General features: G+C 43.0%; 1 protein-coding gene across 1 annotated transcript in view; it reads right to left on the reverse strand.

Moving 5' to 3' along the window:
- LAMC1 (laminin subunit gamma 1) overlaps positions 1–26,424 on the reverse strand; it is a 175,117-nt gene that overhangs the window by 51,914 nt on the left and 96,779 nt on the right. The window contains exons 2-6 of the mRNA XM_048482484.1: positions 16,599–16,903; positions 12,682–12,812; positions 8,033–8,199; positions 3,784–3,972; positions 30–147 (exon numbers count right to left, since the gene is read on the reverse strand). Coding sequence (XP_048338441.1) covers positions 30–147; positions 3,784–3,972; positions 8,033–8,199; positions 12,682–12,812; positions 16,599–16,903 — 910 coding nt within the window. The remainder of the gene's footprint in view (positions 1–29; positions 148–3,783; positions 3,973–8,032; positions 8,200–12,681; positions 12,813–16,598; positions 16,904–26,424) is intronic.

Below are 26,424 nucleotides of genomic sequence, written 5' to 3' on the forward strand. Positions count from 1 at the left end.
TTTCTTCACCTCCCACTTGATTTCGTTACCTGCAACCAGCTTCTGTGAGAGAATGGAATCCCGGCTGACACCGATCACATTTGTCACCCATCACCCCAGGTTTACAACTGCACCTCCCGTAGTTGTCGCACTGCGTGCTGAGAGACCCTGTGTGGGGAAAAAGAGATTTAAGATAGTGCTTATAAAAGAGAGGGAGGGAAACATAACCCCAGTCTATGTCATAGAATATGACTTTCAGGTGGGTATAGAAAATCAAGTGTTCTTATTTCTATCAACACCAGGACTAGCGACATTGCACTTTGGTTAATCTAGTGACTGGAAGCGACACTAGATTATGTACAAAACACCCTCAACATTTCGAGTCTGAATATTTAAAACATAGGCTTTATCACTAGCATGACCACTAAAGTATGTAAGATATATTTCATATTTTATGTACTAGAACATTAAAGACACTCTATCTATCTATCTATCTATCTATCTATCTATCTATCTATCTATCTATCTATCTATCTATCTATCTATCTATCTATCTATCTATCTATCTATCTATCTATCTATCTATCTATCTATCTATCTATCTATCTATCTATCTATCTATCTATCTATCTATCTATCTATCTATCTATCTATCTATCTATCTATCTATCTATCTATCTCCCTCCCTCCCTCCCTCCCTCCCTCCCTCCCTCCCTCCCTCCCTCCAATGATCAGTGATTCGATTTTTACATTGCCTTTCTACTTCTCTTTTCCCAAGTTTTCTGTATTTCCATTTTACTGCTATTATTACCCATTTCAAGACAATTTCTCCAACCTTATAATCAAATTGTCAGCATCTCATTTAGAGCAAAGACCCCACTAAATTCTCTTTGTTTCACCCTCACTGCCTAACATTTGGCGTCATAGTCCATCTCCAGCTGAAGAAAATCTATTGGTTTTAATGGCAGCATCTGGTGGGAGACCATTCAGTTGTCTGTTCACTATGCTGAGCCCAGGGGAGTTTAAAATAAAATGATTTAAGAACAATTTTTATCCCATCTTGCCATATGCTATAAGCCACATATAATTTATAACCAAAGTTTACAAAGCATAAGAGCAACAGAATAAAATTAATATCCAAATGGACAAAAACATAGACCTACTTTTCCTCACCGTCTCTCAATGGTATCACATTAGACTGTAGATGAAGCTCATATAATGGAATATTTTCTACACATGGAGGCCTAGCATCTCATGGGATGATTCTATACCTTAACATAAATATTTTTTTAAAAAAAATGTTTAGGGAACTTGGCTCCATTAAGAGTATATTCAGTAGCACTGCTGTATGAAAAAAATGTTCGATGTCAGAGGTAGACTATGTTGATACAGTCAAGATTCTGTCATCTCTCTGAGGACGAAGGCAGTCTATGATCTAGCTAGCAGTAGACCTTGCAATGCCAGACTTTTTTCCTGAAGCACAGTGTCAGCTACCAGACATCTCCTCAGAACTGGTTCCATGAACTCAGTCTTAAGTTTCACATACTGAGCAAACACAGAGCAAGATTCTGGTTCAACCAGGGAGGTGTTCCCTGAAATAATGCAAATGTCACCCAGCAAAAGCGCTCTTTTTCCTGGAGGGTCACTTTGAAAATAAGTGAAAAGTGTACAGTACAGGCCATTGTCTCATTTCTGTTTCCCGTATTAGCCCAATGGTAACTTCTGTTGCTGCAAATGTCATTTCTCCACACTTCTTTCACAGCTATGTTGTGAGCTGTGATCAGGAGTTCTAAAGAACCATGTGGCCTGGTGGCCTCCGGTTGCTAACCCATACTTTCTCCCTGAAATAGTTACTAACCCCTATAGAGAGATAGAGCGATGTAACTCTGGAGAGATAGATATAACTCTAGAGAGATAGAACTCTAAAGAGAGAGATACAACTCTTGAGAGAGATATAACTCTAGAGAGATAGAGAGATATAACTAGAAAGAAAGAGAGATATAACTCTAGAGAGATAGATATATGTCTAGAGAGATACAACTCTTGAGAGATATATAACTCTAGAGAGATAGAGAGATATAACTCTAGAGAGAGAGATAACTGTAGAGAGATAGAGATATAATGAGAGAGAGAGAGAGAGAGAGAGAGAAAGAGAGAGAGATAACTCTAGAGAGGTAGAGAGATATAACTCTACGATAACCCACACAGTTTGAAAGTCAAAGGCCAGCTGAACTGGGCCTTGATGCTAATAGGACCATAATTACTGGATACGTTTTAAAGTACATTCGGATAAATTACTAGCTTCAAGAATAGGAAGAATCAGTATTTTAAGAGACAACCAGGACTTGAAAAGCTAACTTTTATTTAGAAGGGAGTGCTTCTAAAGCTTCTAGCTTTCAAGCTGGAAAAAAAGTTTTAGAGAGAACAAAATCTGCCTGTCTTAAAAGGATTAAACAAAAACAGAATCATTTATCAACACACAAAAAAGCTGTACCATATACAGTCAGCATTCTTCTGTCTAGCCTATAATTATTCAGAAAACAATTACTCAGACAAAAATACCACCTTAAATCAACACTCACACTTTAAATACACACTGGCTGACTATGTGTCATGGGATATATTGTTAGGTTTCACTGCTTCTTATCAAGCCTTCCAAGATTTGCCCTTGAAGACCTAAGCGACCAACCTTCATTGCTGTGACACTACTTGACATCTGAACTTGGCAATACAAAGGGAAATGCTGTTATGGGACAGGGGAAGAAGCACAGATAGCCTCCCTGGATCAAAGGCTCTTAAGGGTGGAAATCCAAGCATACGTGCAAACAAAAGCACCAAGACAAAATGACCCAGCACAGCCAGACTCAATGGAAAAAGACACTGCAATCTGAACTGGTATCTGAGTTTGGGCCTCTCACCTTCATATCGTATATACTTTATCTATCTGCAACATTTATATTCTGTCTTTCTGTCAAAACAGGGCTACGAAGGCCTTATACCTGCAAAATTATTACGTACATGGTGTGTATAGGTAAACCTGGTTACCTGTGTAAATCTTGTACTTCACAGGTGTCAAACTCATGGCCCTCCAGATGTTCATGAACTACAATTCCCATCAGCCCTTGCCAGTATAGCCAATGCTCATGTGGGAATGGACTGATGGGAATTGTAGTTCATGAACATCTGAAGGGCCGCGAGTTTGACACCCCTGTTGTACTTATTTCAGACACATTGTAAGTGGTTTAAAGGTTGAATTTGAAACCGGGTAGTTATATCCCTGTTAACTCCACCTACAAATACTTCATAAGGGTGCTGGTAAAGATAGTGAAAACCATATCTGCAGTCCTGAGCTCTGAGCAGGGAGAGCAACTCTGGAAAAAGCACTAAACACACAATAAAAATATCATTTTAAAAAATCTGTTCCCTGGTGATGCTAGAGAGTGTGATGGAATGTTACCAACTGGGAAGCTGCTGGGAATGTTACCAACTGGGAAGCTGCTGACACCTGCTGTTAACCACTTCAGTGTCTTCCTTTTTTGTTTAAAAAAAATCATTTAAGCAACCTAATTAATTTTTGCTACATTCTCATTTAAAAAGGAAATTTAAAAGGAAATTTAAAAAGGAAATTAATAAGCAAATTTGTATAATGTTGTGTACACAGAATAAAGGATATTACAATACTTTAAAAAGTCCTTGCTCTAATCAGGTTATTAAACTAATATTTATGCTGCTCACTTCAGTGATTTTCATGGCACATGTTCCTTAGCTAAAGAATGCATAGATCCTGCATTTCCTCCCACTCACCAACAGGGTTGCAGTTACACGGCAGACAGTTTTCCTCACTACCGACACGGTAGAAGTTTTCCCGACACCTCTCACAGTTGGGCCCGTCAGTGTTACCAAAGCAACCTGAGCAGTGGCCACCATGGCCTGTGGAACGATACAGCTCAGGATCAAAGTAACACTCCTGGGACCGTCCATTGCAGTTGCAAGCTGTGGGCAAGGAAAAAAATTAATTTATATTGAAATTAAGAAAAGCTTCCCTTAAATCCTCCTCACGCCTTACCTTTTCACTGCAACCATTCCAGAAGTAAATGATACATACAAGCACTGTAGATGTTTCAAAGTAGGATACCTGCCTTGGGCATGCAGAGCAATTTAAAAGTCAAATGGCTCAGGAGTGTTTGTGAAAAGAGAAGCCAGAAAAAAGCAACTGTTTTACCTTGTATGCCATGTTAACTGAAGGAACACATGATCTGTCTGTACTAAGAGTGCCGAACTTATTGTGCCTGTGAGTACTTCTGAAATGTAAGAATGGGGATTGGTGCTACCACAGTACAGATACCATAGCGTGCTGGGGTAAACCAGAGAATATTGGGAGCTTGCAAGCCAAGCTTCGCCCCACATAAAAGGCAGCTGTCTAGAATGGGCACCATTTCCTACAGACATAACTGGGTAACTCCTTGACTTCTCTGAATTGCCTCCTGCCTCAGTGAGGCAAATGGAAACCAGGATGGGATCTTTGCTTTGAGGAAGAGATGCTTCTGTCAAAGCATCATGTGGGACTATCAAGCCTATCAGTATGTGGGCACCATGGTGCCATACCAGAGGCCACTGGCTTACGCAATGGTTTTTCATTCAGTCCTTCAGCAAAGGCTTCCTTCCTTTGGATATACGAGGTTCACAACTTTGGCACATGTGCCACAAGTAGAACAGGTCAGAGGATGGGATTTAGATTTAGGGCGTGGGAACCTACAGGTTTAGCTACAAAACAGCTTGGGTCAGCATATTTTTTAAAAAAATCCAGGTGTACTTTAAGCTAAGCAAGAGTTGAGGTGAGTAACACAAGTTCCACCCACCAACTCCTTACTCCAACACAAGAGGGCCTTCAACCCAGTCTTGCTGAGGCTTTGGTATTCACCTGTGCCCTCCAGGGTCCTGTGAATGAGGATGCCAGCACCAGAGGTGCATCTGGAGGGCACTTTGTCAAAGTCTCTAGTACCAGGGTGGAAACTCCTCTGTCTCTGGAAAATGACTGAGTTATTTGATGTGGGTGGTCCCTGGGATTGCAGCTATGCTGGACATCAGGTGGTGAGAACTCAGTCTCATAGCTTGGACTTCATTTGTGGCTCACTCACTATAAAAGATTGGCTACCATTAATAAGAGGAAACAGCCTTTGGAAAAAAAATTTGGCCTGTAGACAAAAATGGGGGGACGGCTGGGATGTGCTACTGAGTGTACCAGATTTTCCTTTCCAGCTGTGCTACAGTTTCTATCCCTTCCCACAGCTCTCCCACACAGTTACGCTCCTCTTTGGCATGCAAGCTGCAAAGGAAAGATAACGGTGAGACCAGCTTCCCCCAGCTGCATCCTGTGAGGGGGGGGGGGGGAGGCTTCTGCTTTCCTTAGGACAGACTAATCCAATTGCTCATGTCTAGGATGGGAGGCAGAGAACAAGAGCTATCAGACAACGGCTTCATCAAGTCTTCAGCGTGAAGTCACAGATTCACACGGAAGGTTGGGGACTTTCAGCGTTATTTGTAAGACGGGGAAAAAAGCGGCAGGAGAAATTCTTCTCCCTCCATGCAATAAGTCAGGGATTCCAAGTTGTGCGTGTGGGGAGGGGAATACACCAGTATGCAACAAAAGGGACTTAGGCATATCTGGGGGGTGGGGGAGAGACACTATACTAAATGCACCATTTGCCTATATATGGAAAGCGACATTATTCCAAAAAAGAATAAGGGTGCACCTTCATTCTCTGACGCAGCCTGTATTGAGATTAGCAGGCATGGCGTGATCCCAAAAATTATTCTAATTACTCAGGAGACATGCCATTTCCTGAGCCATGATGGCGAGAACACAAGGGATGGTTAAGATGACACAAAGCCTATTCACTAGGACTATACCACCGGGGCATGCCTGCGGTTGCTTTTGGATCTTGCGGAGAAGCCACTGCAATAAGGCAATTGTATCATACTCGCAGGATTTAGCAAAACAAAGCAGTTTGCTTTTACTGTAATTAGGTTAGCCTGGCTCCAATCCAGAATTTCTATTAGCACTGGGGGGAGGGGGGCGAGGCAGGGGGGAGTAATTTTTGAGAACCCACCCAAAAGAGGCAGAGAACAGAGAGAAAAGAGGCAGAGATCCTCCACTAAATTATTCTTGGGAGTTTCCCATCTACCTGCAGGAGCACCTAGGGGGCATCAGCAGCCCCCTACTCTGTACCTATAGAAATTCTAGGTGAGACCATTGTGTCAACACTGCATTGTAGCCTTTTTGACTGTGAGCCACCATGCCACTTTTCCAGCTGCTACATGCCAGGTTTCCACTCAGCACTTCCAAAACAACAAACCTTTATCTGCTTTTTCTTTCAGGAATAACAGGCCCTTCCTTCTGTTCCCCCTTTCCAGATAACCCTGGGCATCTAGCTAAATGGGAGAAGAGGGGAGATCCGCATGCATCTTCAGTCTGAAGGCTTAAACAACATTAAGTCTTTGGAACTGTGTTGTTGGATATATGACAATAACCTTAGATTACTATCCATTTTCCAGACTGTTGTGAACTTTAAAAACCAGAGCTGCCCATAAGCCTCTGTTCTTCTGAGAACAGCTATGTGCTGTGGTGTGCAGATAGAAGATTCTGTTCCTGAACATTTCCCACCTCACTTAAAAACTAACACAAAAACTAAGTTTCTAGTCCTTTTGATTGCAAATATGTGTTTGAAAAATAATAGCCACTGCCTGAAGAATAGAATGTTCGTGAATCAAGACTTCAGTGCTCTGAATAGGTCCTTGCCTCACCCCTCTGATGGATAAATTATGCAGACCAACAAAAGTAGCAGGTTACATTACATAAAACAGAAGAAATCTTGTACATGCAAACCATGTCACCAAAACTTTGAAACTCTCCCCCTACCTCCCAAGAGTTTTATCTTTTCGCTTCTGCTGTCATCTTCCACCAAGCAGAAGATTTGTTTCGTGTTCCCTCAGTGATCCTTCCTTCCTGCCTGATATTTTAATTATTTTTCTTTTTGCCTTGGGAGGTATTTTAGCTCTGGATTTAATTAATTTAACAATGTGATTTTGGGTTGGTTTTAATGGCTTTAAAATGTTATCATGTACTAGCGGACCCGGCCACGCTTCGCTGTGGCTTACCGTGTGTCGCGCCGAGAGAGGGAGGGAGAGGGCGCTAACTGTGGCTGGGTCTTCCACTGGGCCTGGGCTCGGCTCCATTCCCTCCCGCTCCCCTCCCTAGCTATCCTTCCAGCCTCGCCGGCCTGAAGGGAAGCTGTCGCTCCTCTCCGGCTCTGCTGTTGTCAATGGAGAACGCGAGGGAGGGAGGCGCGCCGCTCTGTGGCTGCTGCTGGTGTTGGTGTTGCTGCTGCAGGAGTTGGTGCCGCCGCCAAGCGCATGCCGCGCCGATCACAGACAAGCCACACACCCTCCCCCAAGTTTCATATTGGCAGAAGTATTTTGCAGGGTCTGAGGTGCCTTGGTACAGATTTTTTATTTTTTAAATTACTAAGAGCACAACACACACACACACCGCTGGTTTCAGTGTAATAGCTCCCCTCCCCACTATACTAAATCAATAATGGATGGATGAGTGAGAAATGAATTTTTAATGGGGCAGCTTGATAAACAGTTAGGTATGCCAACAATAATCCATAGATAAACGAATCACTAGTAGCTAATGTGTTCTGGGATTCAAGATAGGAACAGGAGAATTACCGAAGTCTCTAGAGGGCCCAAGACGTTTCTACCACATGCTGAGTGATAAGATAAGCATAAAGACTTTGGAATGGGGAGACAGTGAAAAATAGTTCGAAACTATGTTAAGCTCCTGATTTAATACAGATGAGAGACAGGAAGCAGCTAGATTTGAGCTTGCCAGAAGGAAAAAAGGAAGGAAGAGAACACACCAAAGGGTTATTAAAATTGGCTACCACCCACCTGACAGTAGGAGGCGGTGAAATAATTGGCAGGGAGATTTTTTCCCATTCTCAGACAAAGCTGGATTATTTAAGAACAATCCCCCTCACATACTTACGCAAACATTCGCTGGCACTCTCTGCAGTTGCTCTTCGCCAAGGCCGGTCATTGTAAAAAGGGAGGCACTTCTCACAGTCAACCCCAAAGGTATTGTGTTTACAAGTGCAAGCGAGTTTTCCATATTCGTTCTTCACACACTCGCTCGCGTGGCCGTTACACTTGCACCTGCAAGGCGATCGAAGAGGCTTCAGACAAATGGTATGTCTTGTGCCCAAAACACGTCCAAGCCTCCCACACGGTCATGGACCAGATCGCTTCCAAGAAAGGAGGGACTCCCATGACCAGGCCATTCCTCCTAAGAGGAAGGGGATAATGCTGCAGTGGAAACAATTATATTACTATGCTCCATCTCACCAAAAGATCTCAGGAGATTTTGAAGTCATCCGCCACCACTTCCTGGGCCTTGTTTGTTGCTCCACTTTGGGCTTAGTGCCCACCAGCCCTCCTAAGCCCGCTACAACCTCACTGAAAGCTAGACATATCCCATGAAACCACTGGAGTTATTCCCCCATCAAACTTGCAACCCCCCCCCCCCCCAAGTAAAATAAGTCACACTTTACCTTACACCAACAACAGAGTTAGGCGTGTAGACCGGTGGAGTCCAGTCAAGGAGAAAGGAGTGAGTGGGGAGTTGGGGGGAGTGGGCAGGTGGCAGAAGCCGCAGGCGTGGAGGCAAAGTGGCAGGTGAATGAAAGGAGAGTTGGGGGGAGACGGGCGGGTGGCAGAAGCTGTAAATGCTGATGAAAAGCAGCAGGTGAGCGAGGGGGCAGCTGGGGTGAGGCAGGTTGACAGCTGATGCTGTGGACATGGAGGAAAAGCAGTGGGTGAGTGAAGGAGGAGTTGGGGGGAGCTAGGCAGGTGGCAGAAACCATGAGTGCGGAGGAAAAACGGTGGGTGAGTGAGGGGGGAGTTGGGGGGAACTGGGCAGGTGGCAGAAGCCATTGGTGTAGGAAAAAAGTGGCGGGTGAGGTTGGAGTTGGGGTGATGAGGGCGGCAGCAGAAACCTCAGGTGTGCAGGAAAAGCAGTTAGTGAATAGCCTCTGGGTCAAATTCCCCCCCCCCCCCCCGTTTCACCAGTAGAGGTCTGCTGAAGGGTTACAGCCTGGCGGGGCAGCAGCAGCAAGCCATCTATTGCCCTGCTGAGAATATTTTCCCAACAGAAGGTCTAAGTGTGATGGGGAATATTTTCTATGGTGGAAGCACACTACTTCTGCTTAACAACTACTGGCCGCCCTTGGATCTTTTGGTGAGACAGAGTATAATAATGGACAGAAAGAGGGCAATCCTGATGTATTCAAGCAACACTCCAGCTGTGGTGAGGAAAGCAAGGGTTTTGCCATATTCTAACATTACTTAATTGAGCAATCAAACTCTTTTCACAACCCATGACAAAAGAGTATGCTGAATGCAGACAATTGGCAATCTAAAGACCACTGAGGCCCCTCAGCTTCCCCATTATTATACAACCACAAATTATTTCTCCTGGTGATACCAAGATGGGGGCATTAACTTCTTCAACATTAAAATTATGAACATTAACAGAATCCTGTCCACGTTATAAACCACGACTAAGACCTAAGCAAAGAGCTCTTTAATACCCTACTCCTCTCACATGTTTTCCATTGATGCCTCTTAAGTGTTGGCTGATTTTCATATATAAGCGAAGACCCCGGCAAGTTGAAGTGAGTAACAGAAGAGACTGCCCAAACCTCCAATATTTATCCCATGAGATAAAGGAGACATTAACTTGGCTGGTGCAGGAATAAGCAACTGGGTAGAATCAATATTACTAGCCACCTAGATCTCAATTAAAAGAAAAACTGCAACCACCACAAAAAGTCTCTGTTGAAAGTTAGATGCTGATCAGGGCTGTGCATCATTAAGTTCTTTTCATGCTACCATTTGTTACTGAAATCCTAAGGATTTGTTTCTGGCAGCGGAACAGCCTCTCGTGTCAAAGGAAATCACCTTATGCCTCACGAAGGTGCTGCCATTAGCAAACCAAATCCACAGGATTCAACTCAACATATTGAGATCCCATCAATTGTGGTACTGTTCTGGACAGCTTGGCCCAAGTGAGTATATCGTCTTGCACTGGCTTTGACAATTCTTAGGAAATAGGTTTACTTATGTACTTCATGTATATAGCGTTTTCCTCTCCAATGGAGATCCAAAGTGGTTCACAGCATTCTTTCCTTCTCCATTTAACCTTATAACAACCCTATCAAGTAAGTTAGGCTGAGAGCACGTGATTGGCTCAAGGTCACCCAGCAAGCGTCCATGACAGAGCACAAATTCGAACTCGGATCTCTCAGATTCAAGTATGGCATTCTAACCATAAGGTTCTAGGTGGTGTTATTGGGCAAATCCATTTTGTCCTATGAGAGATGACTTATGGTATTCCGCAGGGTTACGCTTTGTATCCTATGCTATTTAATATTTCCACATGAAGTCGTTGAGGGAGAGCTATCCAGAGATGTAGGGCATGGGCACTTTACACAAAGCAGGCATGAGTGTGCGAGCCGCGCCTCCGCTCTCTGCATGTTCAGCCAGCACATGAAGAGGTTGTGTTTACGAGGTTAGAATGCCATCTGGATGCTGATGATATCTGTTTCCCTTGCCCTTCACCTAATTACAGGAAGGCAGCATAAATATTTAAAATGTTGTCTGGAAATTGTGAAGGACTAATTGAGGGTGAATAAATTAAAAATTCAGAAAAAAACGGAAGTGCTATGGGATGACAGTTTCCAGTTGAACTGATTGGGGAACAAGCACTCAACCTATTCTGGATGGGGTTATAACGCTCCTGAAAAGCTACTGCTGATCTATTATCATAACAAAATTAAGTGAAGTAAATCCTCCTGAAAGACCAAGTAAGTAGTTGGGGGAAGGGCTAATCTTCAAAATGCCTTATTGTTCCTGGAAAAACAGTTGACTGTGATTGATGGGAGTGCCTTTACCAGCTTTAGTTAATTTTGACATGTTCCTGGAAACGCTAACCTAGCCAGGTTAGATTGCTGTAGTTGCTTTGTGGAACTCCTCTTGAAGACAATTCAGGCATTTAGTTGGAGCTTGTCAACATTCCCTGTAAGCCACACACGACCACCGTCTTGGTGCAGCACAGATAAGGGGCAACCCAGCAGCTCTCCTGGGTGTGGTGTTTTGTTAGTTCCGCACAGCAACTGGTAACAACTAGAGGGACCTTTGGTGCTTGTAAAAGTGAACATATAACTTGAGTGCTACTGCAACTACTACTGACCATCTAACTGTTTAATGATTCAGTTATGACTATTTTATGAGTTTTGTTTATTTTTTTATGGGCTTTATACTTTAATGTTAGCCACTTTGAGGGCTGAAAGGCAGAAAGACTTCTAAAATTTAAAAAAATGTGCTTTTCTTCACCGCTCAGAAAGCTTATTAGAATTTTCATCTAGCAGACTAGAAGCTAAGGCTTAGCAACACATTTACCAAAAGCAGTAAAAACCGTTCAAGGCAGTTGTAAGAACCAAATTAGCTGGTTTGTATGGTGCCACAGGAGATCAGTCTGTAAAGCAATTTTTATGTATTAAATGCTTATAAATATTGCCAATTCTAACAGTAACAGGTAGTACAGCATAGCACAGGGGTCTGCAACCTGCGGCTCTCCAGATGTTCATGGACTACAAATCCCATCAGCCCCTGCCAATTGGCCATGCTGGCAGGGGCTGATGGGATTTGTAGTCCATGAACATCTGGAGAGCTGCAGGTTGCAGACCCCTGGCATAGTATGTAGAGTTGTCAGATGGGGAAATTCAGCTACTAACTTCCTGACAACCATATGCAAGCCAGACCAATTCCATCCACAGATCCCAAAACTTGGATAAAATATTAGCATATGTTAAACGCTACTGTAAAAATAGCTAGTCACTGGAGGGGCATAGACTGTGATGGTCGTTTCATCCAACAATTATTTAAATGCAACCACAGTTTAGTTTGTTTTCTATCCTCAGTAGAGCCTTTTCTATAAAATGCAATTAGTATAATGGTGCATGTGAATCCAGTGCCAATAAAGTCAACAGATGCATAATCAATACAGGAATAAGGCATAGGCCAGTTATGTATCAGTCTGGGTGTATAACAAGTGTTTGTTTGTTTCTTTTTTTAAAAAGCCATTGAAAAGACTCATCTCAACAGCTAAAACAGAAATGCAGCTGAAGACCTAAACGAATCATTATAGAAGCTATAAGAGTGATGATTCCAAACATGGTGCCTACCAGGGTAGGTATTTCCTGGTACCCCCTTCCGTCTCTTCCTCCAGAGCAAAAAGCCAATCCAAGTTTTCTTTTACCTCCTTGGAATAAGAGGTACATCAGAAGAGCCTAGGAATCATCACCTCTCAAAACAGCCTGGTTATCAGCAGTTGCACCTTTTCAGAAACTACTGCCTCCACCATAAAAAGATACTTGGTTTGGAACCTCCGAACAGCCTGTGGAACCTCCCAACTTTGTATAACTGAACTCAATGCATGAATTTTGTAACTGATCCCACCTGCGAGGCAGTCATTTTGTGGTGGCACCTACTACCTGTTCTCAACATCCCCAAAGTGCAAGAGGCTCAAGAAGGCCTCCTTATGTAAAAATGATTCAAGAAGAATGGTTCCTCCCTTACCTGCCACCCACAGCGAAGTCGGAAATGGCATAATAATATGACTTGAGAACTTTGGGATCATTAAATACTTCATCTCCAAAGGTGTTAAGACGATTGAGGCTTACTCTGATATCAGTAGCAGTTACCCATTCCTAAAAGGAGAAACAGAAATCAATCCACATAATCCAGGTCCATAAAAATAGACAAACCACAGTCAAGTTCAGGTAACGTTAACGCCATGGCTTATCATGTATGAAAGAAACAAGGCCATTTTGAAGGAAAAGCATTAACAGTGTTAAGCTATACAGGCAGCAAGAAGAATAATGGTAGGACAAATGAAAAACAAGTATGTCTTTTCCGAAAACACTTCAACTTCTCTGTATAATTTTCCAGCATTAAAATACATATCTGGAGCTCCCTCAGTCCTATGTAATGACATTTACATTAAGGTACATTTTACAAATTGTGTTCTATTTCAACTCTTGAAAAACAGTATCTGCTGTGCTTAGGAAAAGCCACCTTTCTCAAAACAGATAACCGCAATCCTCCCTGAAAAGATTTGGGAGACGGCTGTCTTTCCAGTAGCTGCCACAACCTCCTAGTTTTTACCTCCCCTTTCATGACAGGAGGGGCATCAAACAGGGCTGTTTGGTAATGTTGGCACCCAGACAAAACTTGCAGATAGGAATCAAGGCAGCCTCTTTCTCTCTTAAAAAAAAAGTTCAAGCTGTACTTTACTATCCACATCTCTAGCATGTATGCAGGCTATAGAAAATATGGTGCAGATACTAACCGAGAAAATGAAAACAGAGAATGGCTTCTGACCTAAACTTGGAAATGATGGTACATGCTTTTCCCTCATAGTTGCAGGAAGATGATCTTCAGCTGTCACTCACATGGACATGCTCCTCCACAGACAAACGCACACCATCAAAGAGCAGTTCCTACTGAATCCCCCTCCCCCACGAGTAGAAAGTCCTAGAAAATCTGGTTTCTGACTGCAGAGGCCTGCCAGAACACAATAGCCAGGAGTCAGGTATTTGCACATCACAGGGATTTTTTTTTAATCTTCCCTGCAGGATGTGAAAACATACAGATCCAGAAGAAATGAGGTTCTTTGAGCCCATGAACATCGGTCCATCTCCATAAATATCATCCCTTCCTAAATTGAAAAGGGTTCTCCTCATCCATGAGAGCTTTCACTGTTTTTGCATTGATGTTCTGGCTGAACGTACACCCAAACCACAAGGTTTTTCAATGCTTGTGTGTTTATTGTGAGGTTACTCTTTATCTGTTCTTCTAAGCAATAAATAAAATACCTTGTTTTTCTCCCGCTGAAGAAGTTTTCCTTCTTTTCTCAACTAGGACAGAAAGTGGCAACCTTGATTTCAATCCTACTTATTTATTTTTTTAGTTAGCATGTGAACTTGTCAATGAACAAAAAATCACTCAGATGGAGCCTTCTTATGACAGCCATCATTATCTTGTGACCACAGTTCATCCGTCACTAAAACTCTTCCCATTTCCATTAAGTCCCACTATAAACTTCAGATGAGAGTTTCAGAAGCCTATTTGAATACTGTTTACAAAATCCTAAACCAACTGTGCATTCCTTCTCCAATCAACCCATGTTGTTACTGGTCTGTCCTTTGAAAGCCATAAAGTTACAAATTCAACAGAGTTTAAAAAAACAACCAGTGCGTCTCAAAATGTGCATGTGAAAGAGATTTATCTTTAAAAACGCCGACTTGTACTAGGGAATCTAGCAGACAGCTGTTCACTTGCAAAAGAACACAAGTCGTTTTAAACCTTCAGTCTGTCGCCAAATAACCTGCTGATACCGAAGCATATGGAGAAAGTTTCTCACATGCATGAAGCAGGGGCAAAAGAAAGAAAAAAGTCAAACAGAACCAAGCATCTTTATAAAATATTTACATACCAGATCTCTCAGTACCATATCCTACCTTCCATAAGCCACAGATTTAATGTTATATGTCCAACTTGGCATTAATTTGTTAGCAAATGTTACCAGCCTCAATGCACTTCTTTTTTGCTCTTTTTTTTACAACAGCAGCATAACCCCAATGTGAAAGTGTACACACACACACACACACACACACACACACACACACACACACACACACACACACACTCTCTCTCTCTCTCTCTCTCTCTCTCTCTCTCTCTCTCTCTCTCTCTCTCTCTCTCTCTCTCTCCTCATAACCAGAAATCCACACACTGCATATTTTGATTTGGATCCTGTAAATCACCAGTGGAAGTTGCTGATGGTCTGGGATCTTTGCTACCCCTCCAGCCCATTCAGCCCTAGGGAAGTTTATTCCTGGGGGAGGGGTAGAAGAACTTGCATGTACTAATAGTCACTCAGGTCAGCTACAGTGGGAAAGGGGAACAAAATCACCCTTTCTGTGCCTTGTGTGAACAGAACTCCATCAACGAAAGGCAACAGAGCAACTTCACCTAGTGACATGCAAGGACCCCCCCCCCCCAAACAGACATTCTATAAAATGATTTGAAAAAGCCAGAAAGAAGTAAAAATGCAAAGTAGATGTATTACCCTTGCACTGCATGATGCTTTCCAGTTAGAAAAGCAGGTGTGAACAAAACACAGACAACGCGACACTCACCTGTAAATTTGAAAGATGCTTCATTTTAACTCCTACTTTCCATTTGCTATCCTCCTACAGACCACTGCCACACATGGAGATTAAGAATCACTGCTACACAATGGACACCCATCCCCAGATATTCTGGCCTCTCAAAACAAAGAGCTAATACTAAGCTTTTATTCTTCAGCTTTATTCTGCAACTGCCTTTGTCTACATGGTAGGGGGGACACACACAGAAGAATCATTTAGCCATAGCTGTGGTATTCACAGCAATGCAACATTTTCCCCATTAAGTTCATGTAAAAAAAATCGTAAACATTTTTTACATTTCATGTAAAAACAGGCTGAGAACTCAACAATGAAGCTGGTAGATGCCATGGAGAAACAACAGCAATACAACCCACAGAGCTTTAGTTTCCTTAAAAGGAAGAAGTCTGGTTTCCACATTTGAAGTGTAAAGCAATGTAAGCTTACTGAGATAAAAATCAGTATTCGTTTCCTCTTCTGAAGGACAGCAGGAGGACAAAAGGACAAGTCAGAGAAATAAATTCCTAGCCCTCTTTCACTGCTCTCTTTTAAGAACTATACTTCAATTTGTTTACTGCATGTTTATTTCATCCCATACTTCCTCTCCAAGGAGCCATTGTGGCTTATTTGTCTCCTCTGGTTCCTGTCAATGTGGATTATGTGGGAGTACTGGCTGGCAGAATGTGCCTCAGGATCCAGATCTGCCTCCTTTCATTCTGCTGCTCTAAATGGAACACCAAAAGCTACTCTGGGTGCTCAGTCAGCACCAGACTGGCTGATACAGAAGTTCTGAAATACTAAATTGTCAAGAATCTTATTAACCAAGAAAATCCTGAAAGGGCTGGGAGCCTTAGCAAGGGTCACCATCAAGATTCCTGGTCATATTTACATTGAAAGGAAACTTAGGCTACATGCAAAGCGGAAACACAGTTCATTGAACTTCCTTGCTCCCTCCCCAAATGCACAGCACTATCGCAGACTTCCTTGTTTCAGAAGTCTTCAAGCTAACAATGGCCAAATGTACGTGCCAAGATCAATTTTGTTTCTTCTGAAATAGGGATTCTAAACCAGGATTAAGCATAGTTTCAAATCCCAGTTTGTGGTGAACAAATGAACTTCATTTGGATGTCACAACAAAATCATAGTTGTGCTCTGTGCCTGAAGGAAGGAAGGAGAGAGCAAATCATTTTATTGTCCCTTACAAACAAACAGGTTTGTGACATCAGAATACAATCTTGGATACCAAGAATTGAGGCATGCTTGCTAAATTCTAACTCTTGTTACCTGTAAAACTGGACTGTTGTCAAAGTTGTAAGCGCTGGGCCTCCCCTCCAAAGTTGAAAAGGCCACATTGCCTCCAGTGAGCGGAGAGATGTCGCTGAACTCATCCGTGCAAAGTGCTTGCTGTTCATCGTCCCCAGTCCTGATGAAGCCTCGATTGAGCTTGTGGTAAGTGTTCTCACACGATCCACTGTAATACTGGTAAGGCACCCATGGACCATCTTCCCGAGTACGCTTGTAGATGACAAAACTCTCCGGCCGGCTGGTGTGGAATTTCAGACGCACATATGTAATATCAAACGCCTTTCCTATAAAAGAAGACAACCGAAAAAGAGTTGAAGGGATTAAATTCAAGCAGCTGACTGTAAAAACAGAAAGAACCGCTCTTCTGCAAGTATCAAGATTTTTTTTTAAAAAAATATTCACCTGAAAATGCTATATTTTGCCAAGCTCACCATATCACAATCTGTAGACTGTCATTTATTTAGACTCTAGAGCAACTAGAAGTCTTTCCAGTAGGGAGAAGTTTTATCAACACCATGAGAATGAAACCCCCCCTCCCCCAAACACACACCTCCACCAAAATAGACAGCACAGGCAAGTGGACTACTACTGCTACTAGCAATAGCTATAATTTATTGTAAGCCATAAGCCATCATAATCAGATAAAATACCATAAATCCATGGACTAGTAAAAATTGTTACAGACTAGTAACTTTTATCAACATTAAGTGTAAGACTAGTAAACCATACAGTTGTTTAAGGACCATCATAAACAAAAATAGCATGGCTGACTTTCACATTGTATTGTCGAAGGCTTTCATGGCCGGAATCACTGGGGTGGGGTGGGGTCCGGGCATTATGGCCTTGTTCTACCAGTATTCTCTCCTGACGTTTCACTTGCAGCTGTGGCTGGCATCTTCAAAGGATCCTCTGAAGACGCCAGCCACAGATGCAGGCGAAACATCAGGAGGGAATGCTGCTGGAACACGGCCATACAGCCCGGGAACCACACAGCACCCCAGTGACTTTCACTTTTCTTAGTTTATTTAGGTAACCTGTTACCAATCACATTTGCCTCCTGCCTTCTCTCCCAGTAGTTCAGAGCTGGGTAAATGCTGACAACAACCTTGTTACGTTCATCAAGATCAACTGACTAGCCCAAGGTCACCCAATGAGCTTCATCAGATGACTGGCGATTGGAACTCACGTGTCCCCAGTCTATCGCTGATTCTCATTTACCAATTTTCAACCATATATATGAAATGCAAGTGTAACAGCTATTCCTAAAAATGTAATTATGAATCCATCACCCACGTTATATCATACACAAAAACATCCTTCTAGCAAAGATCAGCAGGAGAACCAAATTATGAAACTTATTGTTCCTTAAGAATGCACATATCAGATTTCATCTGATTCAGAGTCAATGCGTCACATGAAAGCTGAACTAGTATGGTGAATATTGTAAATTCATATTTCGTTATTAGCTTCTGCTATTTTATTATTTATTTAGAACATTTATATATCACAGCTGTGTACAACCTTCTCCAAGAGGTAAAATCATAAAAAACACGCAAAATAACAAACTATTACAACAAACCACTAAAACCCCAACCAGAACATAAGGATTTAAAAAAAAACCCACAAATTTTCAGCCGCCTATAAAACTATTGCCACAGAGAAACTGTCAGGCTAAAGGCAGACTGAGGACAATTTTGAACTATTATCCCTTTAATTAAATGCTGTGGTAAAAAATAAATGTTTTGGCCTAGTGTTTAAGAGATAATAGGGGTAAGCACCAGGTGAACCACAAAGGGAAAGGCACTGTAATATCTAAAATCAATTCTTAAAAGCTATGCTTTAATCCCCAGCTTCTTGAATGTTATATAGTTTTAATGTTCAGCATTTTTAGCTCTTATATGGTTGAAGAGCAGTGCTGGAAATTAAGACTGTGGTATAGCTTAAAAGCGCAAAAATCTAGCGATGCATGAAATATATTATGTGTTTAGTCAATCAGGTATTTTGTGTTGGTGCCGAAGTCTGGAGAAATGGCACTGAGAATTATGCCTGGGTGAGCATTTGGCCTAGTCATAGCTCATGAGTGCACTGTGCGGAAAGTGCTGTCAAGTCATAGCTTGCTTATGGCAAGTTTTCAGAGGTGGATTGCCACTGCCTGCCTATGTGGGGGCTGAGAGAATTCTGAGAGAACTGAGATTGGTCCAAGGTCCCCAGCAGACTTCTTGTGGAAGAGTGAGGAAACAAATCCAATTCTCCAGATTAGAATCTACTACTATTAACCACTACACTATGCTGGATCTATGTGTGAACTGTAGGCCTCCATATTATAGCTGATAAAACACGTCTATCTACGAGCTGCAGAGTCACCAATTCAAAGTGAACCCTACCCAAAAGTTCTACTGGTTGTTAACCTGGCAACCTGAGCTCCCTGCCCAGAAATATGTGGACACTGGATTTGCGACTGAGGCAATAGCCATGAAGCTCTAGAAATTTAATTTATGCGTTCCTGCTTTGATTGAAATGAGATCCACATAATTTTAGGTTTGTATTGCACTGTTTGTATTATACTGTTTGCAGACGTGATCCTAAAATGCAGGTCCTGGAAGTAGCCAACTTAGAAGAATTGTGGAAGATGTACTTCATGAACAAAAGTAACATGTCCAACCTTTCCTTCAGCTGACATAGCAAAGAGGAAGTGCTGGAGATGACCCAGAAAACTGTAAGCAGGACTCTCATTATTACAGAACCATTTGTTACGTTACCATTTCCCTCCAACATAGTTTGAATCAAGAAATTGTTCTTTGTTTGGCCTACAGGCCTAGAAAGAAGGAAGATGCCAGAAAGCAAGGCGGAAGTATCATGAATTATCTCAGTATCACGAATAATCTCTGCAGACAATGACTAAAGGACATTTAATGAAATGTAAAAGTCTGACCCTCCCTCTGTCCCAGAAAAATAAACGAAACACACTTACTCTACGTGTACTTTCAAGAAGGTTTGCAGCAATTAGCAGATGAGTTACCTTTATAGAATCCTTTTGGATACAGGCATATCCACAAACATACCTAATATCAAAGAAGCCACTTATAGGAATTTCTGCTTCAATGGCACATTGAAATGTCCCTTGAATCCAGCAATTTTCAGACTTTGTCCCTTCAGGGAGCCCTTTTTATATAGAATTTCTGACAAGGAATCCATGAATGTTATAAGGAATTCTGGGGCAGAAGTAGGCAACCTCTTTTGACCCATAACCCCCCACACACACACACACACCTCCTCCCCCCATCTGTGAAGAACTTGGTGTGCCATCGAACATAGGGACATAGAGATGTACCAGTCACACTGGAAACTATCCGAGCTTCTAGCAGGGGTAGCAGCACCTTGGGAGTGTGCCACGTACTTTGGGTGGAGAACCAGCCCTGTGTGCCAAACAAAACAGCTCAGCATACTGTTGCTCTGCATGTGTTGGGGAGGTGGTGATTCCCACCCCAGTTAAAGACCTGTTCTAGGTTTATTCCTTTGTTCCTATCTCCATGAGAGTTACTACCCACGAGAAGTTTATTGCACACCAAACTGAGTTACAGTGAGAAGATACAGAAATGAACAGAATTCGGGGCACAAGCCAGTCAAGTTTAAATGCATCAAAATCCCACCAATTTCATTGTGAAAGTTAAGCACACACTTGAAGGACTCCCATTGCAACCAAGCAAACATTGCCTGTATCATCGCTCAACCACCTGCCATTTGCAAATGCGTTCCTGCCTGGTCCTCAGGAGACTATACTTGCCTGGCATAGGTAGTCCACATAAATGTCTATTTTCAAGTTTGTTCTAGGAGACCTGCAATCATTTTGAATCAAGATTCGTTTGGCCTCTGTGCTCAGGGTTTCTCATCATACAGATTTTACTGAAGGTTCCGGAACACACTCTTGGCTCACTCAAGGCAAAATAGAGTGGAACAAGTCTGGCCAGCATTCCGTATGAACCACCTAGCAGGCAAGTGAGCAAGCAACAGCAGCAAGGTCTGCACATAATTGTCACTCACTTATTCATGGTTGGGAAGCAACAGGGTCTCCAACCTATGGCCCTCCGGATATGCATGGACTATGATTCCCATCAGTTCTGCCAACTGGCCAGGCTGGCAGGGGCTGATGGGAACCATAGTCCATGGACATCTGGAGGGGTGTAGGCTGGAGACCCCTGGGATGCGACTAACAGGACCGCAATGGCACCTAGTACAATCACTAATATCACTCACTAATCTGTTCCTTGGTAAGTACACTGCCAGCTCAAGGGAGCAAGTGACTTCACCCTCACTTTGCTTCTCTTCTGGACAACTGGGGTGGGGGAGGGGGATAGTTTGCTCGCTCACCTCACCTGCCCAAACAAGCAGCTAATAACCAGAAGGAGATGAGGGCAAACAAAACAGCTGCTGTTGGTCCGACAGCAGCAACTCTTGGAGTGTGGCCAAGCAATCAAGTGACAGTAGCACGAGTTGCTATTGCCTGTTCTTTGTATGGGGGGAGGGCAGAGAGGGGAAAACAGGAAGTTAGGGGGGTGTCCCCCAGCCTCCCCTCCATTTAGGAGTTCACTCTGAATTCTGCTGTCCTGCCTCTTCACATGGCAGCACAATTTTAACAGCCTAAAGATTTGCTTTGTGGGGAACCGGGAGGAGCTTTTTGGAACTGGAAGTGAAAAGAAGTCACCCCAAGCCTCCGTGTTCAAGAACAGTGGCACTTCTGTTGAAAGGCACTCCAAGGAATTTTCAGCAGGGACTTCCTAGACAGTTTTGCACTACAGGGTAGCAACAGGAGACAGTGCCTATTGTTTTCAAGTTCAACAGTGAGGCAGACCGAGGTGGCGCTGGCTGCTATTCCCAGGCCTGGATTTCAAAGCAGGAAACGTTCTGTCAGTGGCCTCCTGGACGCTCAAGACAAATGGTTTTTTTCACTATTAGGAAAAGTCAGTTGCGGTATGAGCTTCCTCACTGTTGTGTCCTGGTGACATCAGTCAGAATGACAAAAGATGGGACCTCACATGGCAGTGGAGTGACCTGGATGATTGAAAAGCTTACAGCTACGACAAGAGGTTGTAAAAAAAATGTTTCAAGTCACCTTCCTCTCAGGGCTTGCTGGCTGTGAGAAAAGTTCCCAGGATGAGGTGTACAGCTGCATACCAGCTGTTATTGTTTCACCTCAGTGGGCAAAGCTGTGCATACACAATCTGTCCGTAACCAACAGTCCCTGCAGCCCGGCAACAAAAAAAAGCACCAGAGAAAGCTATCCCACTCGACAGCACAGTAGATTTTTACAGGCACTATTTAAAAGTTTTAAAAGAACTCACAGTTATTTATGGTATGATCGTCGCCTCAAGCTTTACTGCCTTGCTTAGGTTGTGAACAATATTCTTCAGTTACACCAGGCCTGTTTTTCAGTGCATGCCATTGCAACGAGGTTCCTTCTAATCACTTTTACTCCACTGACACAATTGAGTTGTGGCTCCTTACAGAGTGAAAAGCCAAACGTAGAAGTGAAGTCTCAGAAATGTAACTTGGCGGAAAAATCTGTCATCTGTCACAGAGGCATCTAACTTCTTGCAGGAGTGTAGGATGTAAAACCATCAGATGTACCAGTGATTCATAATGCTCAACAAACATACTGTAAATGCTTATAAACACTTAGAAGTTTATTTGCATTTGTTTACTGAAAAGTATAGCTCATGGGCCAGATGTCTGTGTGATTCCACTTTTGCAATGCATCAGATGTATCCTTTACTACTTTCTTGCAAACAGATTCTTTTCTTTCCTAATTTTTTCATTAGGGCCAATACATAATTAAGTGGTTTGCTAATTCATTTAGATTCCTGCACTTTTTATATTGCTGCTGACCCCAACGATCCAATTATTACATTAAGTTATTTTCAGATGCCTACTGAGTATTTTTCTTTGTTAATCTGTGGTTGACAGGGGATTTGGGGGGCAGTTTCTGAAGGTCGTCCTACGTTTTTTAAACCTCACAAAGAGTGCAGCTGCAAATACCAATATGTAATTGACGATTAGCAAGTATTGTTTTATGAGTTTTCCCTCAGAGTCTTTGAAATGTGGATGCTAAAAACAGATATAACAAAAAAACCCTACCCTGTTATATTTTATATTTAAATATAATGTAAAACTAATACATATTTATAAGGCTTTGATCTCTTGGTTTTCACAATCAACATTTTAAAACTCTTTTCATGCCATTTACTCATCAAGCCCTTTCGAATATTTTCAAAATGCTTCAAAATGGCGTAGTGGTTAAGAGTAGGTGTACTCTAATCTGGAGGAACCGGGTTTGATTCCCTGCTCTGCCGCCTGAGCTGTGGAGGCTTATCTGGGGAATTCAGATTAGCCTGTGCACTCCCACACACGCCAGCTGGGTGACCTTGAGCTAGTCACAGTTCTTCGGAGTTTTCTCAACCCCACCTACCTCCCCCTACCTTGTTGTGAGGGGGGAAGGGCAAGGAGATTGTAAGCCCCTTTGAGTCTCCGACAGGAGAGAAAGGGGGGATATAAATTCAAACTCCTCCTCCTTCTCCTCTTCCTCCTCCATAAATTTTAAGCAACTAATACAGTCTTCATTTTTGAGACAGTGCCCAAGACTTTAGCTCCGTTGATTTTTCCAGCTCTTTAGCGCTGCCCATCCATTTCTTCTGCTCCCCAAACCTATTAAATGAACTGTGGCACAAAGTGAAAAACATTTACTTCATCAGATACAAGGTGGAGGCAGCAACAGTGATGCCATTAGAAACACACAGGTTTATGATTTGGCAAGAAGGGAGAAAATAATCGGTCCTTAAGGTTATTGTAGATGTACTGATGGCTGCAAGAAAGATTAGACACCACTCACAGACAAAGAAATATTGCTCTGGCAGATGGGAGACAGTGATGCCCTATTTATTGTGAATATACTAGTCTTTTTTTCCCTATACGCCAATGTCATTAGGCTCCTTTCACATGGGAAACAGGAAGTAAAGACTGAACCAATTACTTGTGAAGTGTTTGCTTTGTTTTTTGTGATTCACATGGTACTGAAATGGGTTACCACCACAATGACAACCAGACGTAATTAACTGTACACATTTTTATACTCACATGCTATTTTCTACATGCTCATACAGTCAAAAGTTGAGCCAGACACTTGGGTGTGGGCAATCTGGTGGCAATCAAAGAACCAACTCAGTGTTCTCTTCCTCCTTACTAACAGAGGTGGAGCTAGGGGAAACTGCGCCTGGATCTGTGCGTGCCCTGCGCCCCTGCCGCAGCGTCACCCGCCCCCCGGAATGCTCCTGGAGCGCCCCCTTGATGACCTGGCCACGCCTCCAGCACTGCTCTGCCTGGGGTGTTGCCCCCCCGCCCGGTGGGCACTACTCCATTGCTTACTATGTCTCACAGAAAGATAAAAGTATGGTCATTAGAGTGTGGAAAATAGCAGAAGAATATAGTAGTAGAAGAAGAGTTGGATTTATAGCCCCCTTTTCTCTCCTATAGGAGACTCAAAGGGGCTTACAAACTCCTTACCCTTTTTCCCTCACAACAAACACCCTGTGAGGTAGGTGGGGCTGAGAGAGCTCAGAAGAACTGTGACTAGCCTGAGGTCACCCAGCTGGCGTGTGTTGGAGTGCACAGGCTAATCTGAATTCCCCAGACAAGACTTTACAGCTCAGGCAGCAGAGCAGGGAATCAAACCCGGATCCTCCAGATTAGATGTTTGGCTTGTTTCTTTTACATCCTTTTTGCAAAGGTGATATTTGCTGCATCCTATTAATAACTACAGAGGGTAAGTAATACAAGGTTAACCACTACGCCACTGGTGCTCCAAAAGACTATGAGCAGGCGGGCAAGCGAGTCAGTGGCATGCTGACAGAAAACAGTGCCCAGGGCAAGAACTAAAACTGTCCTCTTGGCCCCCCAAAATCATGCCCTCCACCCCAAAAATCACACTGCTACCTCTCCAAAGCAGGAACGGGCGGGAGAGCAAGACAGCAGGTGGGAGAGTGAGGCAGGAGAGCAAGGAGGTCGGCAGGAGAATCAGGCGGCAGGCGAATGAGGCAGGGTGGGAGGGGGTGGGGTGACCAAGATATACATGTAGAGTGAGCGGTGAGTTGTAGGAGGCAGGCAGGCCCAGTTTGGTGTTTGGGCAGAGAGGAGAGTGAAGGGGAGGGGAATGGGGAAGCTGTTTCCAGGTCCAGCATGAGAGCAGCAGTTTGCCGCCGCTATCTGGCCAGCCGAGCTTGGTGTTCGGGCTGGGGGGACACCAAGCACTAGAACCCGACAGGAGCATTCTACAAGGAAAGAGTTCCAGGAAGTGGCGACGGATGAATTAAAAAGAATCTCCTGAGATCTTTTGGTGAGACTGAGTATAGTGAGGTGTAGTACACAAACACTTATATTGTCAAAAGGCATTAAAGCTCTCACTTGGGCCAACAGAATTGCAAAGCAAATCATACATAAAGCACAGAACTTAGCGACCAGGTACAAATATGCTGACCTAACCGCAAGGTCAGCATCGACATAATCTGGGCTTTGCTTCCACTAGTTTGACTCAGGCTAAAAAAGTAACAGCCTGGATTCAGAAAAGCCTATTTCTAAAAATAGCAAGAACCTAAATGAGGGCTTCTAGCAGGCATAGTTACTGCCATACCACAAAGCCTAACATACGATCGATGGACAAACAAGGAAGCCTAAATGTTTTGTCTACACCCCCGTATTATAAAAACAACTTGCCAGGCAGGAAAAAGATTCGCAAGAGATCAGCGTACCCAGAGGCCTTTTAACCTCTGCAGCCCACAGCTCCCTCTGAAAATCTTGCCCCAAAGCCTGGTGACCCCTTCAGAAAAGCACAGCAGAAGAAACGTTGAGCTGACATTGTAAGGGAAAACTGGCCTGTAGAATACATACACATGAGCCCACTGACAGCAGACATTTAAACTGAGACTTCACATCAGTGAAAAAGAACAAGCATTGCAGAAATTCCTGGAGATTGTTTCAGGATGTAAATTTGATTTATAGAAGAGAGCCTGTAAGGAACAGAAGTAGACTCCACTCCCAACACCCTCACCTTGGGGGGTTGCAGCTGCAATGCCAGACACCATGCTGACATGCACATGTGCAAACATCACTGTTTGCAATTCGGTTATTACTGGCAAGATTAAATAAATAAGCTTCCTATTCTTACTCTGAATCTTCAAAAAAAAAACAACACCTAGGAGGAAGCAAGACAAAAACAGGAGCAACACACAAACCATTTAAAGGAATACACAGCCTATTGGTGGCAAATAATTTGGTAAATTAGGGAATAATTTGGTAAATCTCTCCCCTACTTTCCAGGGCCAGTGGAGAAACTGGTTGCTGGCCCTGCTACTTGGATATTTTTTCTTAAATCTGCATGAGGCCCACTTCTTATAAGGATGCGAATGTTATAGCTGTGTGCCTAAACCAGGGTAAAACTGGAAACGATGAGCTTCTGGTCTTATCGTCACATGTCTGCTATTTCTTATCTTCCTGTTGAAGAGCCCCTGGCTTCTACGGATAAAGTCTGAAAACTTCTAATTTATAGCAAAAAACCCCAAGGATCTAGCAGCAACTGGTTAGCTAGATCTTTGTGGGGTGTGGAGAGAAAGATTCAGGCTAATAATCAGTGCCATTGTGCTGTAACCTTGTATGACTTACCCTCTGTAGTTATTAAAAGGATGCAGCAAACATCACCTTAGCAAAAAAGATGTAAAAGAAACAAGCCAAACATCTGTCCTAGGAAACAACAACATTAAAA

Source organism: Sphaerodactylus townsendi, unplaced genomic scaffold (assembly GCF_021028975.2).
Source record: "Sphaerodactylus townsendi isolate TG3544 unplaced genomic scaffold, MPM_Stown_v2.3 scaffold_18, whole genome shotgun sequence".
Taxonomy (NCBI): domain Eukaryota; kingdom Metazoa; phylum Chordata; class Lepidosauria; order Squamata; family Sphaerodactylidae; genus Sphaerodactylus; species Sphaerodactylus townsendi.